The sequence below is a fragment of the Anticarsia gemmatalis genome, chromosome 13, assembly GCF_050436995.1.
Source record: "Anticarsia gemmatalis isolate Benzon Research Colony breed Stoneville strain chromosome 13, ilAntGemm2 primary, whole genome shotgun sequence".
In the NCBI taxonomy this organism is placed as follows: Eukaryota; Metazoa; Arthropoda; class Insecta; order Lepidoptera; family Erebidae; genus Anticarsia; species Anticarsia gemmatalis.
In genome coordinates, this window is record NC_134757.1 from 9478200 (window position 1) to 9504754 (window position 26555).

At 33.6% G+C, this 26555-nt stretch overlaps 1 protein-coding gene across 10 annotated transcripts in view; it reads left to right on the forward strand.

Moving 5' to 3' along the window:
* Positions 1-332: 332 nt before the first annotated feature.
* Positions 333-26555, forward strand: part of pdm3 (POU-domain protein pdm3) — a 145250-nt gene continuing 119027 nt past the window's right edge. For 4 of the 10 annotated variants that reach the window (XM_076121318.1, XM_076121323.1, XM_076121330.1 and 1 more), the window contains exons 1-3: positions 334-751; positions 4472-4566; positions 21162-21275. In XM_076121318.1, coding sequence (XP_075977433.1) covers positions 21203-21275 — 73 coding nt within the window. In that variant the 5' untranslated portion in view covers positions 334-751; positions 4472-4566; positions 21162-21202. Of the gene's footprint in view, positions 752-4471; positions 4567-21161; positions 21276-26555 lie in introns of all 10 variants that reach the window. The other 6 variants (XM_076121322.1, XM_076121319.1, XM_076121324.1 and 3 more) reach the window with 6 other exon arrangements.

A 26555-nucleotide genomic window follows, 5' to 3' on the forward strand; every position in this document is an offset into this window, starting at 1 on the left:
TGGCGCGAGCGAAACGGACACATCCGTGCCCACAGCTGCGTCTTAAACTAAGATTAAGGCTCTATTCCGCTTTTCCGAACGCAGATTCTTAGTTCAAACGCATGTAACGTCAACATTTGTGCACCTAGATTTAGAGCCCGTCGCACTACACACCGCATTACTTTAACTTAACAATTAAATCGCATTTAATGAAACGCAGCCTCTGAAATAAGGCGAAAGCTATACGTCTCACTCTAGCGTCCAGTGCGAAGGCATTCGCGCCACGACAATTGAGTTGAGTTGAATTGAATTGAGTCGGTTAAACCGTAAAAATGGTCGGGCGGGCATAGCCGCGCGAGAGAGAGACGAACGAAAGGCGTGTTGGCCGAGACCGCTGCCTTCTTCTCCTCGACTTACGCCGAGTCGCGACTAGTGAACGTCAGCGTACTGACGTGGACGGCCGTATCTGCGTTCGTTCGTGTCACGTTTGACAGTTGGAGAAAAAAAAAACATTTCGCGCGTCTTCTGTCATTCTGAATTAAAACTTTTGAGTGCGTTCGAATATTGGACTGAGTGTTGTTATATGATGAATTAGGATTTTATTTGAAGGAGACTGGTATCGTGTTTGCAGTGTAATAATTAACTATCGGCTTGGACTAGCCGCTGAGACGCTATAAAGTGATGAATCAGCGAGCGCCGGCTAATTAACAACGTCACTGCTACGAAAACAAATCTAAACCTCTAACTACTGTAATTTACCTTGTGGGATATTGTAAGTGTTCACTTTTATACTTATATTAATTTATTATTTCGCTTTTCTAACTTTTTTTTCTTTTAAATATAAGTTAGATGCGCGTGTTTTTAGTTTAGACGAGTGCACATGAAAAGATTAATAAACTTTTCAGTTTAGTAAATAATTACTTTTTCAATTAAAATAGTTTTTACGATTTTTATTGACACGTGTACTGAGAAAAATAATTTAATTTTTATTGCGATAACATTAAATAGATTAGAGATTTTGAGCGAAAAAAAGATACGGGTGTGAAATGAAGAAAAAAATATTGTCATGTAGTGTAAAAGATTCTCACACGTATTGGGAAAATAATGGAATGGTTATATTTTTGACGTGCCAAAGAGGAAAAGTTACCGTTGGGCGGGGCGACCGAAGCCAACAAACAGCTGATTGGTTCGAATACATGTGTCGCGTTTTTCTGTAGGTATTTTTTTTACTTTTATTCATTTCTTCCGCCAACTTTTTTCGTCGGCACTATTGATTTTTAATTTTGACACACTCATCCCTTTATTGTACACTTATCTTTAAAATGATTTTGTAGAATGTAAAATATATTTTTTCCGAACACGTTTTCAAAATGTATAAAATGTTGAATATTCATTTGGGGTACTCAACACCTAATTTGAAAAGTAATTTGATTGTTACGATAAAACAGGTGCATTATCGTTAGACCATGAATTTATTGCTACATCATTAATTTTCTCATTATTATGATATTAAGTGCATCGTAATTCACTACGTCATTTGTTATCACCCATTTATTTTTTGATAAAATCACTATTAAGTATACAATGGAGAGTATCACCTAATTTAAATTTTAATATAAATCTTTCCGCTACAAAATATTATAACACATTAACCAGTGTTAATTAATAAAACTCAGTAAGAATTAATTTACCTCAATTTTTATATGTATAATAACTTTTTATTGCTAAAATATGTATAAATCTATGCTAAATTGTATTTTGTACGAAGCATTTAAATTAAATTAATAATTAAATGTAGCGCACTCAGATATACCATTATTTTGCTTGAGAAAAAATCTTAAAAGACAACGTCTAATTCCGATTTCAAAATTATGTTTTCAAAGCATCTACGAACTAAAGTTTAATAAAATTGATCGCAAAAGAAATATCATCAAAATCATTATTTTATTCTGATCATTTTAAAATTTTTGCTTCTTGAAATATATAATAACCATTGCTTGTGATGTATAATAAATATTCATAATCATTTTAAAAAAGCATAGAATACACAAACAATTAAATTTTAAAATACATTATTTAAAATAAAAAATAATGTATTTGTTTTAATATAGGTAATATGTAACACTATAATTATTATCTTTTTCTGGACGTAATAACGCGAGAACTATCTTATTGCATTTTTTTTCTAAATCTTTGATTTAAACTATTTCTGACTATCAAAATAAAATTTATCAATTTTATAAAGTAATTATTAAATGCGTGAAACTCTCTTCCATATTTTTTATTAATTTGTTATAAAAGACATGAACTAATAGGTAATTCCCAAATATAAAACAATGACCTTATTTCTAAAAGATATACCTAATAGATTTTTAAACTTTGAGACTCAAATCTGATACACACTGAAAGTATATTATTTTTCGGTTTCTAAATTACTATGAATACTTTTTACTATAAATTTTCATATCACAATCGTCATGTAAGTTAGGAATCAGAAACAAATCGCATGTTAAAAGTTGCTTTAAACCTAATGTAAAACAAATTCTAAAAAAGTTTAAAAGTTTTAATCTCGACCTTAACAGTAAAAAATAATCTACATTACCTCATTTTGCAATAAAAAAACGTAAAAATTGAACGAAATGTTCCAAAATGAAGGAAAACTACATTGAATATGACCAAGCTATCTTTCTTACGTCAACTATTTCAAACACTTATCTAAAAAAAACCACAGATTGCATCCACATAAGCTTTAAGTGTATGCAAATGAACAAAGAGTAAAAAAAGTAAATTAAATAACTAAAGTAATTCAGATCCATCTTTCATAATTCTTCTATTTTAAAGTACATTCTATAAAATCTAAAATATTGCTTTGGTTCAAACTTTATGTGTAGAAAAAAGTTGGCAAAGAAAATACTGAATTCCAAAAAGAACTTCCACTACATTTTCATTTTTGTTTGAGAAACAGACGAGAAGCCAAAATATAAAATATAAAATGTCATTCATACCAAAAAATATACATTTTTCTTGAAAAAAGATTTTTAGTAAAACCTTATTGTTAGACAAAACGTCTTCGATAAAGCTTATTTATCAGTCTCTATATTAAGCCCGCACTTAACTCGTTCGCACTTAGCATCAAGAGCAAAACGCGTACATTGTCACAGACTAATCTATTCGCTAGTTGTATTTAGACGTGATCACATCATTTTATTCCTTTGAATTCTTAGTCCATTGTACCTAATTAGAGTGTCTCACGTGACTCATTTGTATCCCAACTTCGTTGCTATGAATCAGTCATTTTAATTGTACCACGCGGTCATTAAAATTCTGTGGCTTTGATTAATATTTAGATTGTACAATTGGTAATACAATAGTACCATTACGTTTGACGCACCCACCTAACCTTATTTTTAAAACATAAAATACTGGAAATGGTAACATCTCGCCATTTTACGACAAACAGAACACCGTCTCTGACATCAACTTTTATAACCGTTCAAACAATTACATCTGATCAGTGTGTCCCCCTCGAGCCTCGCGCCCGCCCCGAGTGTGACAGAGACAAACATAAACTACTCCGCTACGCCCATCAATGTCTAATTGCTTTTATTATTTTAAGGCATCGTAATCATTATGGCCGCAATAAAAATTGTAATTACTTCTCATTAGTTCAATTAAGAATTTTCTAGACACGGTTTAGTTGATATGTTGATTGCAAAATGGTTCAGTCTAGTGATGCATTGTGTTGAGAAAGCGGCTTTTTTATTACTATTACGTTATTATTAATTCCCTTGTCTGTGGGTGAAATCTGATGTCGATAATCAATAAATTTTATGAGTGTTAGACACGGCTCGTATCAATCAATATTAATGATCATTCCGAAATTTGGAACTAATCGACGTATTTTAATTTTTAATATCCATAAGTTCTAATCTTTCCGAATAGGTACTTAAACGGCCACAATTTGAATTTGAAACTGTTTTGTTTAAACCGACAAAACGGTTTCGAACAAATTCAAAAATTACGCGCGTTTAGTATTTCAAATTACACGTCAATAAAAGTATCGTAGCATCAGAAATAATAGAGTCCATAAAGCGAGTCGATCTAATCCGTAAACAGAACGCGCCAAGAAATAAAACGGCCAAGTGGGAGGCTCCGAAGTCGGGCGGACTTAAAAAAGGAATGCGTCACGCGTGCACGCGAGAAAAACTTCGCCAAAAAGTTTTCATGCACGTGGCTAACACGTGGTCTTGGGTGAAAAATCGCGCAGGCCCCGCGCGTTCCTTGCATACCTCGCCTCCCCTCCGCCACCCCGCGACACCCTCCGGCGAGGACTCCCGCCTCAGGAGTCCTTTCTAAACGAAGCGCTCCGTGCGGGAAGATGCGGCCTGACGGGATATTGAAGTCTGTTACGTCGACTTGACTTGATTTACACTTTATTTTAAGTTTACTTGTTTGAATGCAATTTCTATTGAATTTCTTGTTGTTGCGACAGTTGCGGCGGCAGTCCCCAGGACGGCGGCAAGCTGTTTTACCCCTACTTGAAGACGTCTTCCCTACAAAGGGACTTCCTATTTGCCAGTGGCTCCGGTACGTAGCTTGTAGTTAGGTTCAGTTTATTTGTAGATCACGATAGACTTGATGGACACAAAGTGGATTTCTGAGAAGCCATTAAGATTTATTTTACTTGAAGGATGAAAGACATCCTACGGTAATGCTATTTGATTTCGTGTTCTCCATCGAGTCTAGTATGCATTGAAAGACTTATAATAGTGCGCATAGTAATAAACAAAAGTAAGACATAATGATATGAATTTACTGGGTTTAAGATTTTCAAAAATCTGAGAAAAATAAATGATTGCGGGTCTACAAACATGTTGAATCAAGAATGGAGAACCCATCACGGCACGCTACTTCATCCGAGAATCAGAGTTTCATCTTAAACATAATAATTATGTGAGGTGAAAGTTTTTATTCATTCACTTTAATTATAAAAACCAACTTGCATACGGTCGAGGTAATTAAAATTGTCAATGCATAAATTATGTGAAGCGCTTAATAACAGCTTTTGTACGCATCTGTAAACTTTTTTATCTTAAGTAAGATCTCGGTAACTGCGTGTAAGGGCAGTAAAAACTATTAACAATCTACAAATGTTTGTTTAAGTTAATTCTTTCTGTATTATATCGATGTTATTTATCGATATACCGGGATCAGTTGAATTAGTTCCCTGAGTGATGGCCAACAACGTTTGACATATGGAATCAATTAAACTTTATCGATCGTAAGATATGAGTTGTTTGTCAATATCAATTATGGGATTACTGATCCGACCACACATGCGCTTTTATATTTTAAATGTATTTACAGCTATCTATTTTAATATATTTCTTTTATACTTAATGACGTACTTTCATCTACAGGATAACATATGAAACTAATTAACAGAGAGGAATTAAGCTTATTAAACAATTTATTGTATAATTTCCCGATTACTAAATGCACACACTACCCTATAAAAGATAGACAGTCAGCAATTTAGCGTAAATTGAAAAAAAGTATTTTTACAACTTTTTCTCCATTTTAATTATATTTCATCATAAATTCATTCGCTTCTATAATAATAATGTTATACAGAAAAATAAAACTTGCATCTAAATGGTTTTCCAAACAACTCATCTCTATATTTACACTAAACAAATCTCTATTACCTATTAGACTATTAATAAAATTACCTCTCGAACATAACCATAAGTTAAGAACGAGATCCTCAAAAACCATATCAGTCCGCCATAAACACAATAACAAGAAACTGGAGCGATACAATAACACATTCACATCAAAATTGAGTTATCATTACTCCGGTTTTAGTCGGCTCAGTAGTACGAGTGTACGAGTGCGAACACGGCGAACACAGCGAACAGTACGAACAGTACGACGCAGGCGGGCAACACTCCTCCACATAGTTTTATAGTGAGAGCCGAGGCGCCCGTATTACATCGCAAACAACCACGATTAGATCGACTCCGAGAACTGCCCATAAATTCAACCCTAAAACAACCGCTCTGTTTAGTTTGGAGGCACCCATCCTAGTAATTATACAATAATTCATACTTTAATAAATACTAATAAATCGTTCCCGCACTCCGCCGCTCGCAGCATTATCGACCATTATTACACGATGTAATTACACCCAATAAATTACCAAATAATACATCAATCAGATGTGTTATAATTTTCTTATTATTACTTTATTTTTTTTCGCTTTTTATTGGACAACGGGCAATTTTATTAAAATTATAATGCAGAGGCCCGCTCCAAATTGGGGTAGCTGGAGGCTAAGCTCGGCTTTAATTATATATGTAATGTTTAATGATATATTCTTATAATAAGCTACCTGATGCTCTCGGTGGGCATAAATCAAATATTTCATTAAAATTCGGAGAGCTTACAACCCTTCATTTAGGTAGTTATTAGGTTCGGGATACGATTGTTCGCGAAATCGTCCAAAGTATAGGTGAGCGTCTAATTTTGTGTGGAAATAGCATTTTTGTAGTGACGTTGATTAATGGGATCGATTAAATCCGTCCGTTACGTACATTTTGTTGGGATATCGGTTTAGTTTGAGTGTCCTACTCATCAGGTTCGACAGCTTTTGTATCTGATACCGATTTAACAAGATGTAAGAACACGTTTGACTTTTATGAGCTTCCACTTTATTCAATGGACATCAAGTTACGTGTAGTATGTTATATTTTGCTTTAAGATTAGTGTACTGAATGATAATGCATCCATTTAAATTTAATTTTAATCCTCAACAAGGAATAGTTAGAAAAAAAATATCCTAACTATGACTTTTAATACAAAAATATTTGATCATAGGTACATTATTATATTAATATTTTAAGCCTGGTGTTTTCCTAGATTAAAATGCTCATTATATAATAATAATAATATGAAATATTATATCCATTGTTTGTTGAAACCGAGTGAAATGCGGTTGACTTAGTTTTTCCTCTAAATATTGATTAAACCTAATATTAAAATATGTAGTGTATCAATATTTTTTTTGGCCGTTGATTATATTAGCATGACATATTTATATTTTATTTTTTCATGAAATCTGTAGAAGTTTTGTTTCTTTTTAAATCAATACTACAATATTAGCTCCTGTTCGGTTCGGCGTTTTATACAAAACTTCTAAGCCGTTAATGTCCCACTACTGGGCGAAGGTTTTCTTCCCGCAATGAAGGAGGGGTTAGTCCTTATGTTGAGAGATTGTATTCCTTCGAGAAGAGACTTAAATAACTTTCAGGCTGATAGAACAAAGTGATATTATTTCTTCTGTAGCAAAACTTCTTAAACCGCAATGAAAGAATAGTCTGCGCCTGCGCATCTAAAATTTGGTCTGGGCTTGCGCAAGACTAAGGCTTGGTTTCACTTCTAACTAAAATAGGTTATTAGATGGAATCTCAGTAGTAAACATAGTTTCTAGAAATACAAATATTCTTAACCTTAGACACATTTTGTTGTCACTAAATTAAGCAGATAAGCTATCTGCCACTTATTTATAAACTGGCCCTAACTCATTCTATTTATAAACACGCGTATGACTTAGCACTTAGCTAAATAATACTGGATGAACTCGATGAATCATTTAATTGTTCTATTAATAACAACAAACTCATTGTTACTTGTTAACCTCCAAAATACTTAATGAACGGACACCATATGGTCGTAACATAAAATATTATTAGTTAATTTTGCCTCAATTGCAAAATTATCTAAGAAGTGAATCAGCTTCGTTTGTCTTTGTTTAGGTCTTAAAATAAAAAATGGGCAGATGTCAATTGATAGGAACAAATCTTTACGCGCCAGAACAATATTTTTATGTTTTGTCTTAAAAAAATGCTATGCATTAACATTAACAATGTTAGTTTCATGTTATAAGGGCCGAATCTATTCCCATTTTCCATTTCACCAAACTTCGGTCTACTAGTATTTATTTAGCAATATTTTAATAGAAAAGACCTCTAGCAAAGAAATATTTTATATGAGTTAGAAAAGAAGAACAGCACTTTGCCTGACCCGGCAATTGAACACAAAACAGATAAGTCGGATACACTACCAACCACACCAAAAAGCCAATCACTAAAAAACTTCTCTATGGTAGAGTTTAAGTTGTTGACAAACTTCCGACTCACTTATGATAAAAAGGCAACAAGTTGCAAACTGTCAACTTTAAACAAAGTACGGTACGGTACGGTACCTAATAAGTTTATTGGTAGCGCGATTACGAACTTCTGATACTATCGTGTCGAGTTCGTATCGAGTATTTGACATTTACGAGTTGAGTTCTTTTCTCTTCAACACGCTTAAGGCGCTAATCAATTGAATGCATCAAATTTGTAATAATGTAAAATAGCGTTTTTTTTTAATGAACTTCTGCAAAGAATAATGTCGATTATTTTACTTGAATATGAAATGAATTAATAATAATTAAATAATAATTATTAATTAATAGGATAATATAATCAACATACATAATATATTTAAAATTCTTCCTTTACTGACTGACTGACTGATGGACAACGCACAGTTGAAACTACTGAGCGTAGATAGTTGAAATTTGTTATGAAGATTCCTAAGGGAGTGTAGAGGAGCACTAAGAGAAGATTTTTGGAAATTCCAACCCGAAAGAGGTAAAGTCTCACGCAGGCAGAGCTGCGGTCGCAAATAATGTATAATTCGGAAATTCGGTCTTACAAATTTCGTCTTACAAATGTCGTTATATTCAAATAATTAATTTAATAACGAACTATAAATAAAGTTGTGGCATATAATTCAATAAATAAACATTAATAATACTCTACAGTTTACAATGAATCGTTTTCCTACAACTCTTATCTCTGGTTGTAGTACGCGCTCATTCTAATATTGTAATGAGGATAATTATTCAGTTCTTGTATCAACTAACATGTTTCCGGCCGTAGAGGAAAAATCCAGAGGACACGGGGATTTTTAGAACTGTAGTGCGATTCTCTACAGTCGGAACTATCAAATATCGACAGTATGACATTAAATCTAAAATACATTCATACATACATAAAATTACGCCTTCTTCCCATAGGGATTGGAAAAGAACTTCGCTTACTTCATTCACTTTTCTTTTAAGTTAGGTTAGTAGAAGCACCGACACAAGCACCTGACGTTTTTGCATTTAAAAGGCACTGCAAAAATAGTTTCTGCGGCGCCCGCTAGAGACGCTGTTTTATCATATCATACAAATTTTGTCAATCGCTGGTCGTTTGTCGATAGTAGAATTAAATTGAAATAATGGTTTCTAAGGAAACATGGCTATAATTACTTACGTGGTTCCTTTAATGGCTAAGGAAAATCAACACTTCATTCCCAAAGGGCTCTGTCTGGAACACAGAGGTATATTACACAAGGTTGTGACTATGAGCTATTGAAGTGTAAGCGTTTAAAGTCTCTAAAAAAATTGACAGTTTTCAGTCAAGAGACTACGATAAAATTTGAAGTATAACGATACGTCAACCCATCTACTGACTGGCAGCAAGCGAGTACCTTATCCTTGTTATCAAGTAACGTCATATATGCCGACCTTCGTAGTCGAATAATGTCTTACAACTTTGAACAGTCTCTCTATTAAAAGACTATTTTAAGTCCTAGATACAGCTAATAAAATCAGGGTACTACTACAACACAGATACATCGTCCATAGAGGGATGTAGCTACTTATAATGATTGTTTAAAATGGTTTCGTCGAATTGTCAGCATAATAACCTTGTTTAAATCAAGTGCCTTCTTCCGAGGGGGACTAGCGGAAATATTTTGCACACCAAGAGGGATATGTTCTTTGTTTAATCGAATTATATAAACTACTTACGAGTACAGATGAATAGTGTAATGAGAATGAACTAACGTATGTTTTTACGTGAGTGCTGATCGCGAAGTCCAAAGAACTGATGAAATATGTTATAGAGATAAACTAAAGAACTAGTTTGGGATGTGGAATACTACTTCATTGAGAGTAGAGTCTCGACTTTCAAGTAAAGGATTGTATTGTGTTTAAAGGAAATGTAACGAAATGTTAAACGTTAAAATGTTAGTATTTTGTGTATCGGTGAAAATTTCTCTAAACTCTCAAGAATATAATTTCAATAGAAAAGGTAAAAAAAAACAAATCTGATGGCCCTTTCTTTCTCGTGTTAAATGTTCTAGTGTCAAAGTTCTCCAAGTTGTAATAGAAACTAGGTCATTATGTAAGCAGTTACACACACAGAATTGTAGTTATTTTTGTCGCTATAATAATGATTAATTATTATTCAATAATCATGCGTCTGCTGAAACTAAAATAAAATAAGAAATAACAAGATTAAACTAGGAAAATCCCTCATGGGAATTATTTGTGCACGTGTACATTAAAAGGTGTTCAAACAGGACATTTTTGACTTCACGTGTTCGCCTATTTTTAAAGGGGTAGTCACGTGTCTTTGTTGTCAAGACGACAATGAGAATTTTACTTTCCTTCAGTCTTCTTCAAACCTTTTGAATGCCTTTGACGCAGTTTGAGGACCGCTTTGACCGGGCCTTTTAACATACTCTTAGAATTACGGAGACGCTCAGTTCCAAAACAACTTGCTACCATTAGGCAGCCCATTTTTGGACACTGTAACAAAGAGTGCTCACATCAAAATCAAAATCAAGAAAGTGAATTTACCGCCAGTTCGGAAGGTAGGACCAATGAGAAGAGCTGGAAGGAACTCCTGACCACTCTTTTTAATCGCCAAATTCTTTCTTCATTCGGTCGGTTGGTCAGCGCTGCTCATAGACACCTTAACATTGGAGTATCGCCTGATCTCTATAAGGCTCCTATGGTACTTATTAATAAATAGATTCTAAATGTATCTATAGCAACCAAGCGCCTGTTTACATTAAAGTTCAACAGTCAATACGATAACACAAACTGAACACACGTTTTCCTCAACCAAATAAAAGAAATATTCAAAACATGTTGTTCCCTTCAGTGAATTACGAATAATATTGTTCAATTCTAATTAAGTATTAATGAAGTACTCATTAGCGTTGAGGAAACTGTACGGTAATCAATTGTATTACTTGCTTATCTAGTAAATGTATACCACCATTCGATTGCGTAATCTTTACAGTGTTGTTTCCCGAATGCGTGAGTTAATTAAGAAAATATTACGCCTCATTAATATAAGGATCAGACGAGTATGAATGCGTAGACGCGGCAGTTCGTTGCTTGTTTGATTAAAAAGCAATTTTTTTTTTTAATTTTGTCACTGATCGGTAGGTTAGCATTGTTAAAAATACACAGGAAGTACTGGTTATACAAAAATATATTTTCCTCCGATGAAAAAATTAAAATGTTTCCCTATGATACCTTTTTAAATTACTACTTATGTGACTGAGTGCCTGTGTGTAGCAATGTATAGAAAAGAAAATAGAGAGCTCTAAGTAAAGTGCAATTGACAGCTTATACATTGTAGATGTGAAGTAAAGATATTTTTCCAATAACCAACCGTTTCTTAACTTAGCGTTAAGGCCAGGCTACAAAATGAACATTTCTTGTAACACTACAAAAAAATGCGTATTAAAATTCTCAGCCTTTCAGCAAAAATGCCGCTTGCAGCACAAAGAAATATTTGACAAAGTAGCCAAGAAACGATTACGCTAGATAGTCCGATATTTATTTCAACACTAAAAGGTCAGAAAAAAACTTCTTAACAAACAAACTAATTACGTTTGGCGCGTCGTAATTACTTCACGATCTTTGATGTACCTTTTAATTAGGAGTTGTTTACACCGCGATAAAGGCCTAATATTGTCCGAATTAATAGCTCATTTTGTGACGTCACACGTAATAACACCGCTATCTTAGTAACAGTTGAAAGCAAAAATAGGTATTCATTGTCACATTTTCATTGCTATTTTTTGCATAAAAATATCAAGTTTATTGTTGATATCACCATATAATAGTCCCACGTCTTAGTAGAGCCTTGAAAGGCATGTATTATATCTAAATTTTATTTGAGATTTAGGTGTATATTTAAATAAAAATGGCAGTAGCAAATAAGCAACTGTGTCCTGTATAATTCTGCGGGTGAATAATGTACCAAATTCAAAATTTTATTTGCCTCCGCCACCCGTAAGCCTTGCCAATACAAGGTACAAGGTTTCTCTTTTAAGTTATCAGTAATCAAAAATAAATACACAGTGATTGCAAAAATATAAAGTAAATAAACAGTAGTAATATTATTTGTCTTTAAAAATGCGATTTATAATGTGACACTGTAAACATATTCTTGCTTTTGACTGTACTCGCGGTATTGTTTGTAATGATAATTTTTCAAATGATTTACATAATGACTAGTTCATGTATGTAAGTTTTATGTCTTTGCCGAAATATTTATGTTTTATGAGTTCAATGATAGCTGAGGAGTGTTTTTACGTGGTTTAATTAGGGGCGTGTCTGTCTGTGTTCTATGAATTAATATGCGATTAGATAAACTCAGATGTAAGCAATGGTACATTAAGGATAATTAGTTAAAGTCTGTACTCATTTTGTTACGTATAATTTACGGATTTTAAAAATAGACAGTTATTGTTGCGCTGAATTTTATTTTGCGAGTAATGTTTTAAAGGTAGTACGACATTGGCTTGTTACAAAAGCCGCCTTAACAGAAAAAGTTTGCATTGCAGTTATGTTTTAAACTATTCCTCTAAGAAGATGTACATAAAAAATCTAATTAAAATGATTAAGAAACTATATTTAAACAAGAAAAAAAAATCATTGTTGTCTGTGTAAAACATTTTTTTTTAATCTGTCAGAAGGTAGAACCTGTGACTAGAACTGGCAACAAATAATGTTTATTTTATTTTTAATATAAAGAAAAAAAAATCATCCTAAAATTCTATTCAATCACCGTGACCTTAGTAAATAATCTGTTTACTCAAAACCACAATGTCATAAGTTACATAACAATAATTTCGTATAATGTATGTTTACATACGTCATTAAAGTCAATCATTAAACGGCTCTTGGGTTATTTTTGGAAATCCTTACATAACTATTGAATGAACGTTACCTTTTGATGTTTAGGACACAATGACAGAAGGTTCTATTGTAGTCAGCCTTTAAAGGGATTTAAGCTTTAAATCTACAAGTTTAAGGTCTAAATTCGACTGTTTAAAGGTATCCAGTTGTGATATTAGTTAGTGCGTGTGCGCATCCTCTGAAGCTATATACGCGCATGGCTACGCATATTTTCAGTATACATTTAATATATTATGTCTTTATTATATTTCCTGCTTCATGATGAACGTGGAAAACGTTTGTTTAAAACATCTATTTATAAAGTCTTTCATATTTTACTTATAGTACATGTTTATTTTAGTAGTCGTTGAGGTCTCCATTGAGGAAGAAATTCTTTTGTCTTTTAGCAAAAGCCGCAATACATTCAGTTCAGCGTGTTTGTCATAAAATAGCAAACACACACGCACAAACACACAACATCATGTGTTTGTGTGTGTAGGCTTTAAATAGACGAAAAAATCTTTTTTTTGAAAACGCATATTAAAACTGCCTATACACACTACATTGTGAAGATAAAATACATACATAAAATCACAACTATTTCCCATATAGATAGGCAGAGACCAAAGAACGATACTTGGTACGATCTTTACAAACTTCCATTGCGTCATTCACATCCATACATCTTGTCATACAGCCGCGATTTTATTTATGTATGAAGATATCTTAGACGAAAAAAAATATATTGCGTGCTAAAGCTTTCCCTGAAATGAATATAGGCATAAATAGGCATATAATTAAAGAAAGCAAACCTCAGCTCTTTACGTATTTCCCACCAGTTTCTAATAAAAAATAAACATTAACAAAACACAGGTCGGTTCTGAACACTCAATAAGAACAATAGCATTATAAAGCATTACTTTTGATCGTAAATTTATCGTAAAAATGGTAGCCAAGTTATAATTTCATCTGAAAAAATAGACGATTCAGAAATTAAAATCGCTAATGACTAAAACCATTAAGTTAATCATTTTAATTAGACGGTGTACGCTTGCGTTTTGATATTTTTTGTGTAAAGGGGAGAGAACTGTTGGCCAACTGATTGTTCAAACAATTTATTTTTACCCTTTGAGTCTACTTTCTATGACGCAAAATATTATAACATACACCACGATACGACCCGTAATGAATTTCTAATCCTGAACACACTTTTTAAAACTGACATTTCAGCATTTGGAAACCAAATATTCTTTAAAGTTACAAGTCTAATGATGTTTTTTGTCGTTTGATTATAAAAATAATTTTCGTATCGCTGTTTTCTTTACTATGACACTACAATCAAAATTAAAAATATGGTATAGATTATGAAAGTAGACGTGGCACGATGTTTTTACCCACTCGCATAATAATATGTCTATGGTCTATATGTTACCTATAGCCAGTTTGAATTGATATACCAAAATTAGTTTATTCAAGTTGACAGGATGTTGTAGAGAGCACTTAAATCAGATTTTTTGTCCTTCTTAATAATATCATCAAAGTATACAAAATTAATTGGATTAACATTCTAAACTGGAGCAACGGCACACAGTAGCAAGTTCTAAACTCTATCGAATGTCATAAATATACGACAAACAAGTCTAAGCCAGTTCGTCGTTTATTGGTGCGATAAAATTAAGTTTTTTATCTCATTTAAGTGAATGATCTACTTAATTGGATTTATTAACTTTATTACATGACATATCAAGTCTGAAATCATTAAAACAGTCACTCCACATCATTATAATTTTATTATTTGGTTCACGCCTACGTAGTTCTAGAAGTTTCGAAGTCTGCCGACTTTAAACTTGATTTGATAATTGAAGAATCCCTTGCTTAATAGTAGAGTAAAAGCCAGTCACTTGACTCTCTTAACTAGTGTAAACTTTCATACTTACTAGCTGTTTACTTAATGCAATTTTATTGTTGACTTCTACTACTCCGAGTATAAAAGTGGGCCTGCTTTAAAGTACAGGCTAAGTTTATGATAACGTTGACATGATCATAAACTCTTGCTCGTGGAGTTTTTGCAAACATACAATTTACTCACACAATGGAACCGAAACTATAAATGCGATAGTTTATAACTCTTTTCCGTTAATGCTCTGCAATGAACAGATTTGCAATATAATAACGTACATGAGACATTATGTAGTCTGAGTTTAAAAGTCGAATACCTTTAGTTTAAAAAATCTTTGCATAAGGACAAGGTCGCAGGTACTAGCTAAAATACTCTAATCCAACGAAATCTTTCTACGCAAAAAGTCAAGAGAAGCAGTTAATTTAGAATATTTAAATCTGATTAAAAAGAGACAAATACGAAAAATTACCAGAATTTCTTAACAAAATTCTCAATTCAATACACTGATTAACGAAAGGCTTCTAGATTTTATAAGAATTACCATTTCAGTGAATTAAAAACCCCTTCATTTAGTTCCCTGTCTTCGTCAGTCGTGATTTTGTGAAGGATGTACTGTGGAGTTACGAAGACATATTTCTCAGATAAAATTAAATTGAGCTTAAAGATATTGTCGAATATTTCATTACAACGAGTTAGAAATTTGTTGCTGAATTAATTTGATGATTTTGGATGTGTTTTGGAGTTAAACCTTATTAGCTTCTGCCTGCAACTTCGTCGGCATGAAAAGATTTTATGGGTTAAAAAGTCATCCTATGTGTTAATCCAGGTTATAAGTTATCGGTGTACCAAATTTTATTAAAATTCGTCTAGTAATTTTTTATTGAAAAAGTAACAAACATCCATCAATCCATACTTACAAACTATCGCATTTATAATATTAGTGGGATAATTTTACGGGAAAAAGTATGGTGCCAAATTATTGTATATAAAGCTATCATTACAATTTACCTCTCATTGTTTTAACAAATGTTATATTTAACCCAATGATCTAAGTTTCCGGGATCCAAATGTCCATATTATTAAAATAAAAATCATTTCATATTCAGCTAAATCAATTAAATAATATCACCCCGTTATACCTGACATTGTAGGCAGAGGTGTTTAAAATACACGTTTCGCCATTAACAATGTTAGTCTTATGTAATAGGAGATGAGACTATTGCCACATACCAAGTTACTAAACTCCGGACCACTAAGAAACTGTCTTATATAAATTAGAAAATGTTTATAGCACTTTCTTGAGATCCCATGATCAGCAGTCGACACACTACACACAGTGTAGTAGAGTGTTACACATTTATACTAAAAAAATAGATCAAAAATATTAAAAGGAAATATTACACAAATAATACTAATTCCCAAAATGGCACATCCATTCGTTCTCAGCTCTCAGCACCGAAGAGATCCAGACGGACATCTGAATAGCGTCTCATTATCTTTAATTATATACTGATTCTTCGGCAGAAGGGTGCCCGCTTTACTTATTGCTCCGTTCCCAATTATAAACCTCTATACTCTATATATTTAGTTTTATATCTTAAATATACGCCTTTCGCTGTTTGTTCTTTTTTTGTTTACTTTTTAGGCATAGGGAATTCGGTTGAGTCCACGTGTTAAATTAAAATTATCTTAAATACTTCGATTAATAGTGCCATTATTTACGTTCTTTTTTTTCGTATAATGCGTTTATTGTCACTGGATTCAAAATCTCAGTTCGTGACTTTAAGTGAAAATTTACTATGAAATAATAAAGTAACTTTTTTACACGTTTCGTCCTAAAAATGTGGATAAAGCAATGCACTAGTATACATTGACATCACAGTTTAAGTTCACTACAACACGCGCGTAAACAGCCTCACAAGTTGCACAGCCCTGCGATATCTACTTATTTTCTTTAACCCTAAAATGCTCCAGAAAACGAAACTGCGCAACTATCGTTTTCATTAAAAAACGCTTCGATATAAATAGAGAATCTTTTCAACGGTACTTATTACAGGGTGAAAAGGGGATGCCAAGGTAAAAAGTGTAATTATGTTGATTATTTAGGCCTTAATGCGCCGACTATCCCGCGCCCCCACAACGTCATTAATCGCCCCCCTCTTGCCCCCTTCCTTAGAGCCTTTATTATTTCGTTTCAATTATTTTTGTGATTATCTTTTTATGGCGGGCGCGCATTAAAACTCGAAAAAATAACAGTGGACATTAAACGTAATTAGAATCGAAATTACGAGATGTCACCACTGGTGTTTGTGTTTTTAATATTATTAGGGTTCTGTGAGTTTTAAACGTTTTACGGCGTGTTTTAGATGTCTCCTGGTTTTGTAGACCGTTTTGTATTGCGTTGTTTTTCCAACCGCTTTTTACTGTTAATAAATCGTGTGATGTGTATATTTTTGTTCGACATCTAATTTTTCCCTTTTTAATTCACTTAACTTACGCAATGGGGAAAACCAATTAAGGTACCCAATAGGTTTCGATATTATTATTTAATTGAATAGTTAACGCATAGGCCTATTGTAGTTAAGGAAAATTGTACAAATTGATAGTAAAGTAACCTGTAATGAAGTAACTATTGAAGACTGTTTATTTCAAACAAATTATTTTAACGGTCGGTTCAAAATGGAATGTGTAACGAATGTAAAATAAGCCTACGGTGTATCTGATTCGACATTATTATCGTTGAAAACTATATCAGTTAGTCATACGCACATAAATAAATCATCTAATGTATGATAAGCATACAAATACCTTATTATAAACTCTTATACAAATGTAAAGCATTAATTTCTATAGCAACGGAAATATAAAAACACCTATACTTAATACCTACTAAGTTGAACGCGTGACCATTAACAATAGAACTTGGATTTGCCAACCCTTTGATTCGAGCCACTAATGAATAGTCTAAACACACAATGAAATGTCGACCTTAAACTTCGTGTTATAGAGATGAATATCGCAATATGTTGTGTCATTAATGTATATTATTATTAAAAGTATTTTATGGATGAGTAATTTTTATGATTGTAGTGCCATTGTGCAGTAGTGCACAGATGTTTAGTTATTGTTTAGTTAATCGTTAAAATCTTCAGTTGCTACGAAAGGCACGGCTTTAGCTCATAACATTATTATTCCGATTTAAATCGCATACAAACGTTTGACATTTATTATTTTATGAATGAAAATATTGATGTTTCGCTCCGGACGGGTTAGGGATGCCTCACGCGGTGACTGAAATATTTTATGAGTTTAACTGTTGATTCAATGGTTCATACTATTAAGTTAAATGAAGGTCGAGTTTTTTGTGACTTGAGTTAATAGAACTAAAATGTGAGCTCTGAATCACAGGTGCTAGGAACTCGAATAATTGAATGTAATCTTAATAGAATACACTTAAAGCTTGGTATAATACTGTAAGAATTATTATTTTTAAAATATTTATAAGAATTAAAACTAGAGCAATAGTCTTAAATCTTATAAAAACCAGAAACCAAGTCGTAGTATCGAATGTAAAGTTTAAAATAACATGATGATAAAATCGAAATAATTATCCACGTTTTACAAAAGTGTGGTCAGCGGCAATCACGCGGGATTGGCAGGAAATGCAAACGATAGGGCGACCATGATCCCATGACTTTATTTGAGGACAGTGACGTTGATGTGTTCGCACGAAACGGCTTATCAGATCCTGCGTATTGTGGCCAAAGGATCCTGAAAGTCACGGGAAGATAATTAGGTGATTGGTTTTGACATATCGAGTAGTACGTAGATGATAGTCATGGTAACGTACTTGAAGAAGATACTGTTAATTTAGCGAAAAATATACTATTATTTTATTGTTATTTACATGTGGACAAAAAAAAATTGAAGTAATTTCTATGGAACCAAAACTGCAAAATACTAATCATTATTCAGTGCAAATAGACACTTACACTAGTAAACAGCGAAAAACACACCAAAAAAATAATCGAATAAAAAAAACCACGCGAAATGACCGAAATAAAGCCGAAATAACATTCCAATAAGCCGAAATCATGGGCGCCGAGCGTACGTTGAAAATTGAAAGTGGCGCGCACCGAAACGTAGTGGACATTCATTGATGTATCTCTTCATCTATTATTATATTTACCGAATGCGTTATGCCCGGGCCGTTGAAAGCGAAACCGTTTTCAATTGTTATCCCTCTCGGCACTTAATTGACCGATATTTGTAAATGTTCGCGGTTAATTTGTGTTTTCGACGATATAGTGGTGATACGCGGTGCATGTTTATGCGTTGTGTTGACTTCTACGCTTTTGGACGTCTGATTATTGATGCTTTGTTGTGTACTGGTTCTTTTTAAAGATGGCTTGTTGTATTGGTGTTAAGTAGTAATGTGAGGCCAGTATTTTAGTAGTATTTCCTCTTTCTCTACTCCTTATTTCCTCGTAGCTATAATCTTGTTTTAAAGTCCTTACTGTTGTCGGTTGGTTTTCCTTAATTGAAGCTGAAATTGGAATGCGATTTTGTTTAAAGGTCATTTGTAATGGAAGATGATGTTCTGCTGTCAATGGCCAACTTTGATAGAGTTGCAGTAGTAGTTTGAGCTTTGTTTATTCCATTAAGCAAATCTTGAAGTAAGCTACATTAAGTATAGTCCAGTAAATTATAGCGGTTTGCATTAAAATCATACAATGCTCGATGATCTAGTTTTGCTGGTTTATAATCGACGGACAGTCCGATAGTTCGTCAAAGGGGAACAAACGGCTACTTGTTTGTTCTTAATTTGTCAACATCATCATATGATCATGCAGATACAAGATAATTACTGGAAGAAGAGTTCCATTATCAAGCAACAATACGGGTTCAATTAACATTAGACGTGAGTGTTAATTTCTGAGTGAATTGAAGAGAAAGAAATGCGGGATCCTTGGATTCTTTAAGACACGGTCATCTTAACAATTTTAGTTTTAAAGTCCATTCTTCTATTCTTATTTTATTTATTGGTCCATTGTTCGACAATACACTTACTTCTACAAATATTTTCTTATACCTTTGTATGGATTACACTGAATAAGCTGAAACATAATCGGCATTGCACATAATCTTCGCCGTGCAAACAAAAAGTAAGAGTTCAGTAGTCTGCATTTATAACAATAACATGTAAAATGTTATTTATGCGCATGGTGCGTCCCTAAATAACACATTAGAGGGAATTTTACGCGTTGGCTGCATTTCCTTGACCATTACGATTGTTCGCCTGTGATGTGTAAGCAATAAACCCTTGCTTCTATGCCGCTATTAATATTGCAGTTCAAAGGACTAGTGTCGACGCTTCATTTTATACTACCCGTAAGCGATTATTGCGATTTTTTGTTCTTTTTAACAATCTTGGTGTTTGCGGCATTCTTTTTGATAGTTGTGACAGTGAGTCAAATGCTTAACTGAGATCCAAAATTATTGTTTGCTTGTTGTTTACCGATTTCTTATTTAATGACCTTTCATAGCGCGTATATCGTGTCTATGTTATGTGTTAAAAGATTCAAACCTATCGAAATAATGTTATCAGAGTTTTTGTGCTTTTATTTCAATATTATTCGTCTCTCCAATATTATCCAGCGCTACCGTCCATGTCACATGTGGCGTTTACATTTTGTTCGTGTTTGATTTAACGATCATAGTTGTACAAAAGTAATAAAATCACCTGTTTGATCTACTAACGGTTAGTGCTAGTGCAATGTTATCGAGGCCCGAGCGTTGGTCCCTGGGGAACGCTAAAATATACCATAGCTAATTACGCTTTTTATTATGACGGACAAACAGCTAGGGTTATTGTTGGCTTCTAAAAGGTTAAAATATAGCTACTGCTATCATTCAAAATACCTTATTTCAGGGTATAAATTTGCTACATAGAATTTCAACTTTAAATTGAATTTCCTGCTATTGCAAATTTAAAAATATACATAATAAAAATCGTTAATACAAATTCAGACGAAACTGCTTCCGTAATAAAATAAAAACGAATCTTACTAAATTCCCGAAAATCTCTAAAAAATGCATTCGAAGAAACATTGAATTTGCATAAAGCGCACTCATTCTTAGTAGTTAGACTTGCACGGGATAAAGCAGCTGATATATTGGATGTTTTTCTTTGGTTCCCAGATCAGCATGGATATAAGGGGCACTTAGAATCGCAATATAACATGTACAATTGTGCATACCCCTCAAAAGATACCTGGATGTTAACAGCTCTGTTTACACACTTCAATCAAAACCGTGAGTAGAAATATAATCAATATCTGCGATATCAAATATAAAAGAATATATCAGATACTTTACCTAAATATTGTCATTTGATATTAAATGCAGTAGGAAAAGCTTTAATCATGACGCTTAACGGCATAGTATTACTGCGTTTTTAAATCTATCAGCCTTAGAAAAAGGAATAGATTTTTTTAGGAACCACCTTCTACTGTATCTTCGACTTTTCCGTCGTAATACAGTTATTGAAAAAAAATTGCGTCAAAATTAGTTTAGTAGTTTTCGATTCGGACAGTTAAAAACACATCTTCTACACTTTCGCGTTTATACATTAGTAGTAGGATAGGATATGTAGAGGCTCATAAAGAGTAACACGATTCTCTACTACTATCGACAGCCGGCTAGCTATCGAAAAATATGTATTAAAATCTCTAGCGCCTCTAGCGGACGTCTTAGAAACTATGTTGGCAGTACATTTGAAATGTCAAACTCTTGATACTCGATGGTTCCAATTGTGCAGAATCGCAATACAAATTTTAAGTCATAATTTGACTCAAACAAAAAAAATATCGTTATTCTAAGCCTGCTTCAGTCTTTCTATGTATAACAAATGACATACCCCGGAGGTGTGCACTTGATCTAAGGGTCCTTGTTCCGTCACAATGGAACTCTGCCGTGCCGTCCTGATCACTTATTATCTCCTTATTATTATTGTCGTACATTGTTCGCGGTTTCGTGATTGTTTTATTTGCGGCTTGGAATATTTGGGATGTTTTCTTGTAGAGGGGCTGTTATTTTGGTAGGGCAGGTATTTTGCAAAGAAGAAATAAATTAATTAAGTAATTTTCGGTGTTAGATAATGGGGTTTGGTTCAAGACTGTTCGCTAAATCTTGCAAGTGAAATGTTAAAGTGATATGGATGTAAAAGAAAATAGAAAAAGTGAGAAAAAGCATCAAATCGTTTGATCAAATACCGAAACGGGGTTAGTTTATTATGGCATTTTTTTATTTTATTGCGATACTCTGAACGTAAAAATTCGAAAAGAAGTACCAAAAAAGTTTATATGTCTGTATCAAAATGAATGCGATATTTCAATAGTCCATGTTGTAGGTATTTGAGAGTTTTCTCGGTAAGCTGTCGATGTAGTTGATTTTAGATTGTTTGATACATTCAAAAGGTTTTTTTTAAATAAATATCGTATATTTTGTTATGCCTAACTAAAGCATTGTTTAGTTTTGTAATATTTTTAATTGGTAACAAACATGATTCCATTACGAAGCAATTTTTTTTATTATGTCAAATTGTTACTAGAGTCAGTTAACTTTATGATCACTTTTCGTAGATGGTCGTCACTTTTAATTTCAACAGTTATTTTGTTCAAGATTTATAATAAATCTATACGTATAATAGAATTCGGGTCACTTCAGCCAAGAATGTATGAGCACTCTCTTGTCAAGCCGCTATTGCCTACTCAGACAAGGTGTCGAGTATCTCTGTCAAATGTACATTGATGCTCCCAAAAATGGAGAACCTTATAAATTATTCTTACGTATAATATACAGGATACCGAAATTTTAACTTTTGATAAACAAAATTCAAACTCGCATATTCATAACCTAAAAAAATCATAAGTGACTTTCCGAATAAACCCTCGTTAGAATTAGAAATCAACCGTCACTGGCCGAAAAAAAAACAATAATTATAAAGCGCGCGTAATTCTAATTCCGAATTCAAATTAAAGCCGCTTAATGCGCGGGAGCGACCCCGTTAAAAAAAAAGAGTTGACGAGTGCTCGGAGGGTGGTAATTTTTCATTAATTTAAGTTCACCATTCCCTGTTTTGTTTGCTTTTAATCGCATTTCTAATTAATCCCGTCGAGAATAACGTGACAACTGTCGACTATGGCCGCCATTTTTTCGAGCCGAGTATAGCAGATGTCGGCCGATTTCCATTTGTTTCTGAGATTAATGATTCGGTACGATTGTGAATTTTTCCGGTCGGCTTTTGTTGTTTTAGAAGCAATTTGTCCGCTTACTTTTGTAGAGAGGCAGTCGTTAAAGCCTCCACAAATGATATTGGAACGGAATAGAAAAAAATCAGACAAAAAGGGATTCGTGTATTCGATTTCGGATTCATGTCACCAGAATACCTACTGTGTGATACATGGATGCACCTGAACGAAATACGGATGTACGAATACGTAACAGTCAACCTAGAATAACAATATATTTTTTGGTACTTTTGTTTTCGCGATCCATGACATCTTCTCCAAGTACCTAACTTGTATATAACATAAGTTACCTTTATTTAATTATTACTCAAACAGGGAAGAAAACCTATATAGTTTATTTTAACTTGTAACAAAACTTTATCGTCAAAGATTTACGGAAAGAGTGCATTGGACTGTAAGCGCTATCTTAAGTACTTCTCTGCACTTAAACTTTCTTATAAACTATTATTTTCACTGAAACATTAATTTGAAATATTACTAAAACTAACTTAATAAAAATACAATATAAAAAAAATATTTGCATCAAAACTACAGTTATTTCTAAATTTTCTTGACCCACTGCTAGGTAAAGCTTTCTCTAAAAGCTGTCTTCAAACGGAATACGGACATTCCCGTTTCATGCCTCCTTTGTCCACCCATCCTGCTTCCTTAACAAACTTCAGTTAGTATCCAACTTACCGTAACAATATGTCTGTAGCATATTGTCGAATAATATCTTCACTTTTTTGAAATACACTAGCGAAAACATCTTTTGTATTTTTAATTTCTCACATTTTTAAATAAAAGTTTAACAACTAAACATATTGACACTACGTTGACAAAAAGTAATAAAAACTACTTTACTTAATCCCAGACTTACTACTTAGTTAGTATTAGCATATGAGGCGGATTTTTTACAGCTGCTATGTGTCAGATTAGTTATCCGACACTTTTTCGATCGTAGAACAAAAATATGTTTTTTTATTGATTGTTTTTTTCAAAGGATTTTTCTATTACTTAAGACACTATTAATTCCAACTATCCATAAATCTTCAGCAAAACTCAAAGGAATCATAATAACATGAACAGTGGTTAAACTTAGCCCAGTAGCGAGCAGGCATCACAAATCGTTAATATCTACACACTCTAAGCTAGTGCCTTTATCGTGTAGTGCTATAAGTGTCTGGTGCCTGTAAATTTTCGCAGTGGCGATCTGTGGCCGGTCTTTGTGCTATTAATTTGTAATGTCCCCCTCTGGCCGCCTAGATGCATAGCCGGGGTGCACAAGGGAACATACGGGAGGATAAGTCGAAATATTCCGTCCCAAGATTTACGTTTTGTGTGCTTGTTTTTGGATTTGTTTGGGGTTGATGTTGCGTGTTGGTTTTGTATAGCGTATTGATGTAATGTGCATAAAAAAATTGCATATCCATTTTTTTATAATAATACTATCATACATAGTTCGTGTAAGTATTGGTACCTACGTGTGATGATGATAAGAAAAATGTTCCAAAGTGACGCACTTACAACTTTTAAACTAACTTTACAGAACGAAAATCTTGTCCAACGTCTACGGTCGGTATCCTTTGTATATTTTAACAACAAATATCAAAATACGGGCGGCTACTGCGCTTAATACCATTTATTCCATGCACCCTGCCGTAGCAAACACCACAAATCGTCTACCAAACTGGTAACACGTAATATCTTGAAAATCTTCAGACATGTCGTCGCTTTACTACCTCATGCTGAGCCTTTGCCGATCTTCAATGGGGGCCCGCGTTTCCGATAGGATTAAGCCAGACTTACTGCTCGGTCAGGAACACGGCGCGACGCAGTAACCTCCTCGGCCCCCGCACCCCGCGCCACACACCCTACAGCCTAACCTCACCCCCTCGATCGCCCGGCGCATTAGGAGCAATCATATTCGACGGCTGCTAGGTTTTGGCATCGGTCTGTGTTGCTTAGCCTCGCTCAGCTATTTGTGGAACAATGATTGGTTGTGTCTTAGTTTGTACTGTGCTTTAGGTCCAATGTTGTCTGACAGCCTCAGTGTATTTTTGTTTGTCAGTTTCGATAAAAGTTTTACAGGTGCTATTGGCTAATGAGTCGTGAGATACTGTTGTCCAATAAGAAGCTATATGCATCCTTTTATTTCTCACAAAAATTGAAGTTCTTTCTACAACAAAACTCTTCAATACTTACCAGGCTATCAGACTAAATTAAACTAACTGGTAACTAACCTAAGATATACTAAATTTCAACCCCAACCTTACCAATTACTTTCCCACCTCATCATTCTTACTCCAAGCTTGAAACAAGACTAGCATCTACTAGCAGCTTACTATAGCAGTAGTCCGTTCAGTAGTAGCTTACAGTTCCTACGCGCACGCAATAACACTCCGACTGTCACCTTCCACGTTACACGTACATTGTCCTAACTAAACACCGTGCTACTAGATTACTAGATAGCTGTTACGTACAAAGGTCCTGATACCCAGTCTAAGATACCTTTGACAACTACTTATCTTATTACGAAAGGCATCTACAGATACAAGAATTTAGTATTATAAAAACGAAAACTTTAGTCTGTATTTGGTGGGGTTGATTAGATATACGCGCAAAAAAATGGCACATTCGGCGACCGGAACTAAATTGCGGTGATTATGTTTTAATTTTGGTGTATTGATACTATTGTCTGATCACAAGAAATCTGTAAACAGACTGTAAAACTCATTATGTTATATTTTACAAACGAACTCATAACCAACGGTGCTGTAAAAATAGTAATCTCCTTATTTGTTACCTGCATCAAATCGCAATAATTTTAAGAACGGGAATGCTTTTCACTATTTCCTAATTCTAAAAAGTCACATCTCCCTTTACAAATACATAAGAATAAACCTTTTCGTATATAACATAGTTTTCTTATACAACAACAGAACTTCTAAGCCAATTTAATTCTCCTAAGGTGAATGTGAGATTCCCGGTAATATAGCTGATTGTCACAGTCCGCACTCGTTACTGAGAATTTTCTAATTGATGTGCACTAATCTTACCGCTTCTGTGAATTTTCATTGCGTATGTTATCGATAGTGAAAAAAGTAGGCGTTTATTTCAAATATTGATCCTATAGGATATAAATCATGATTTCTATTATTTTAAAGGTAAAAAGGTGTTGTCTTATTAGCTAAAATCTAATTTCTTTGAGTAAAAAAATATCGAAATAGGTTCAGTAGCTCAATTTTCTACAGACGATGGTATCAGGCATAATTTGACATTTTAGAACTTGACCTGAATTAGT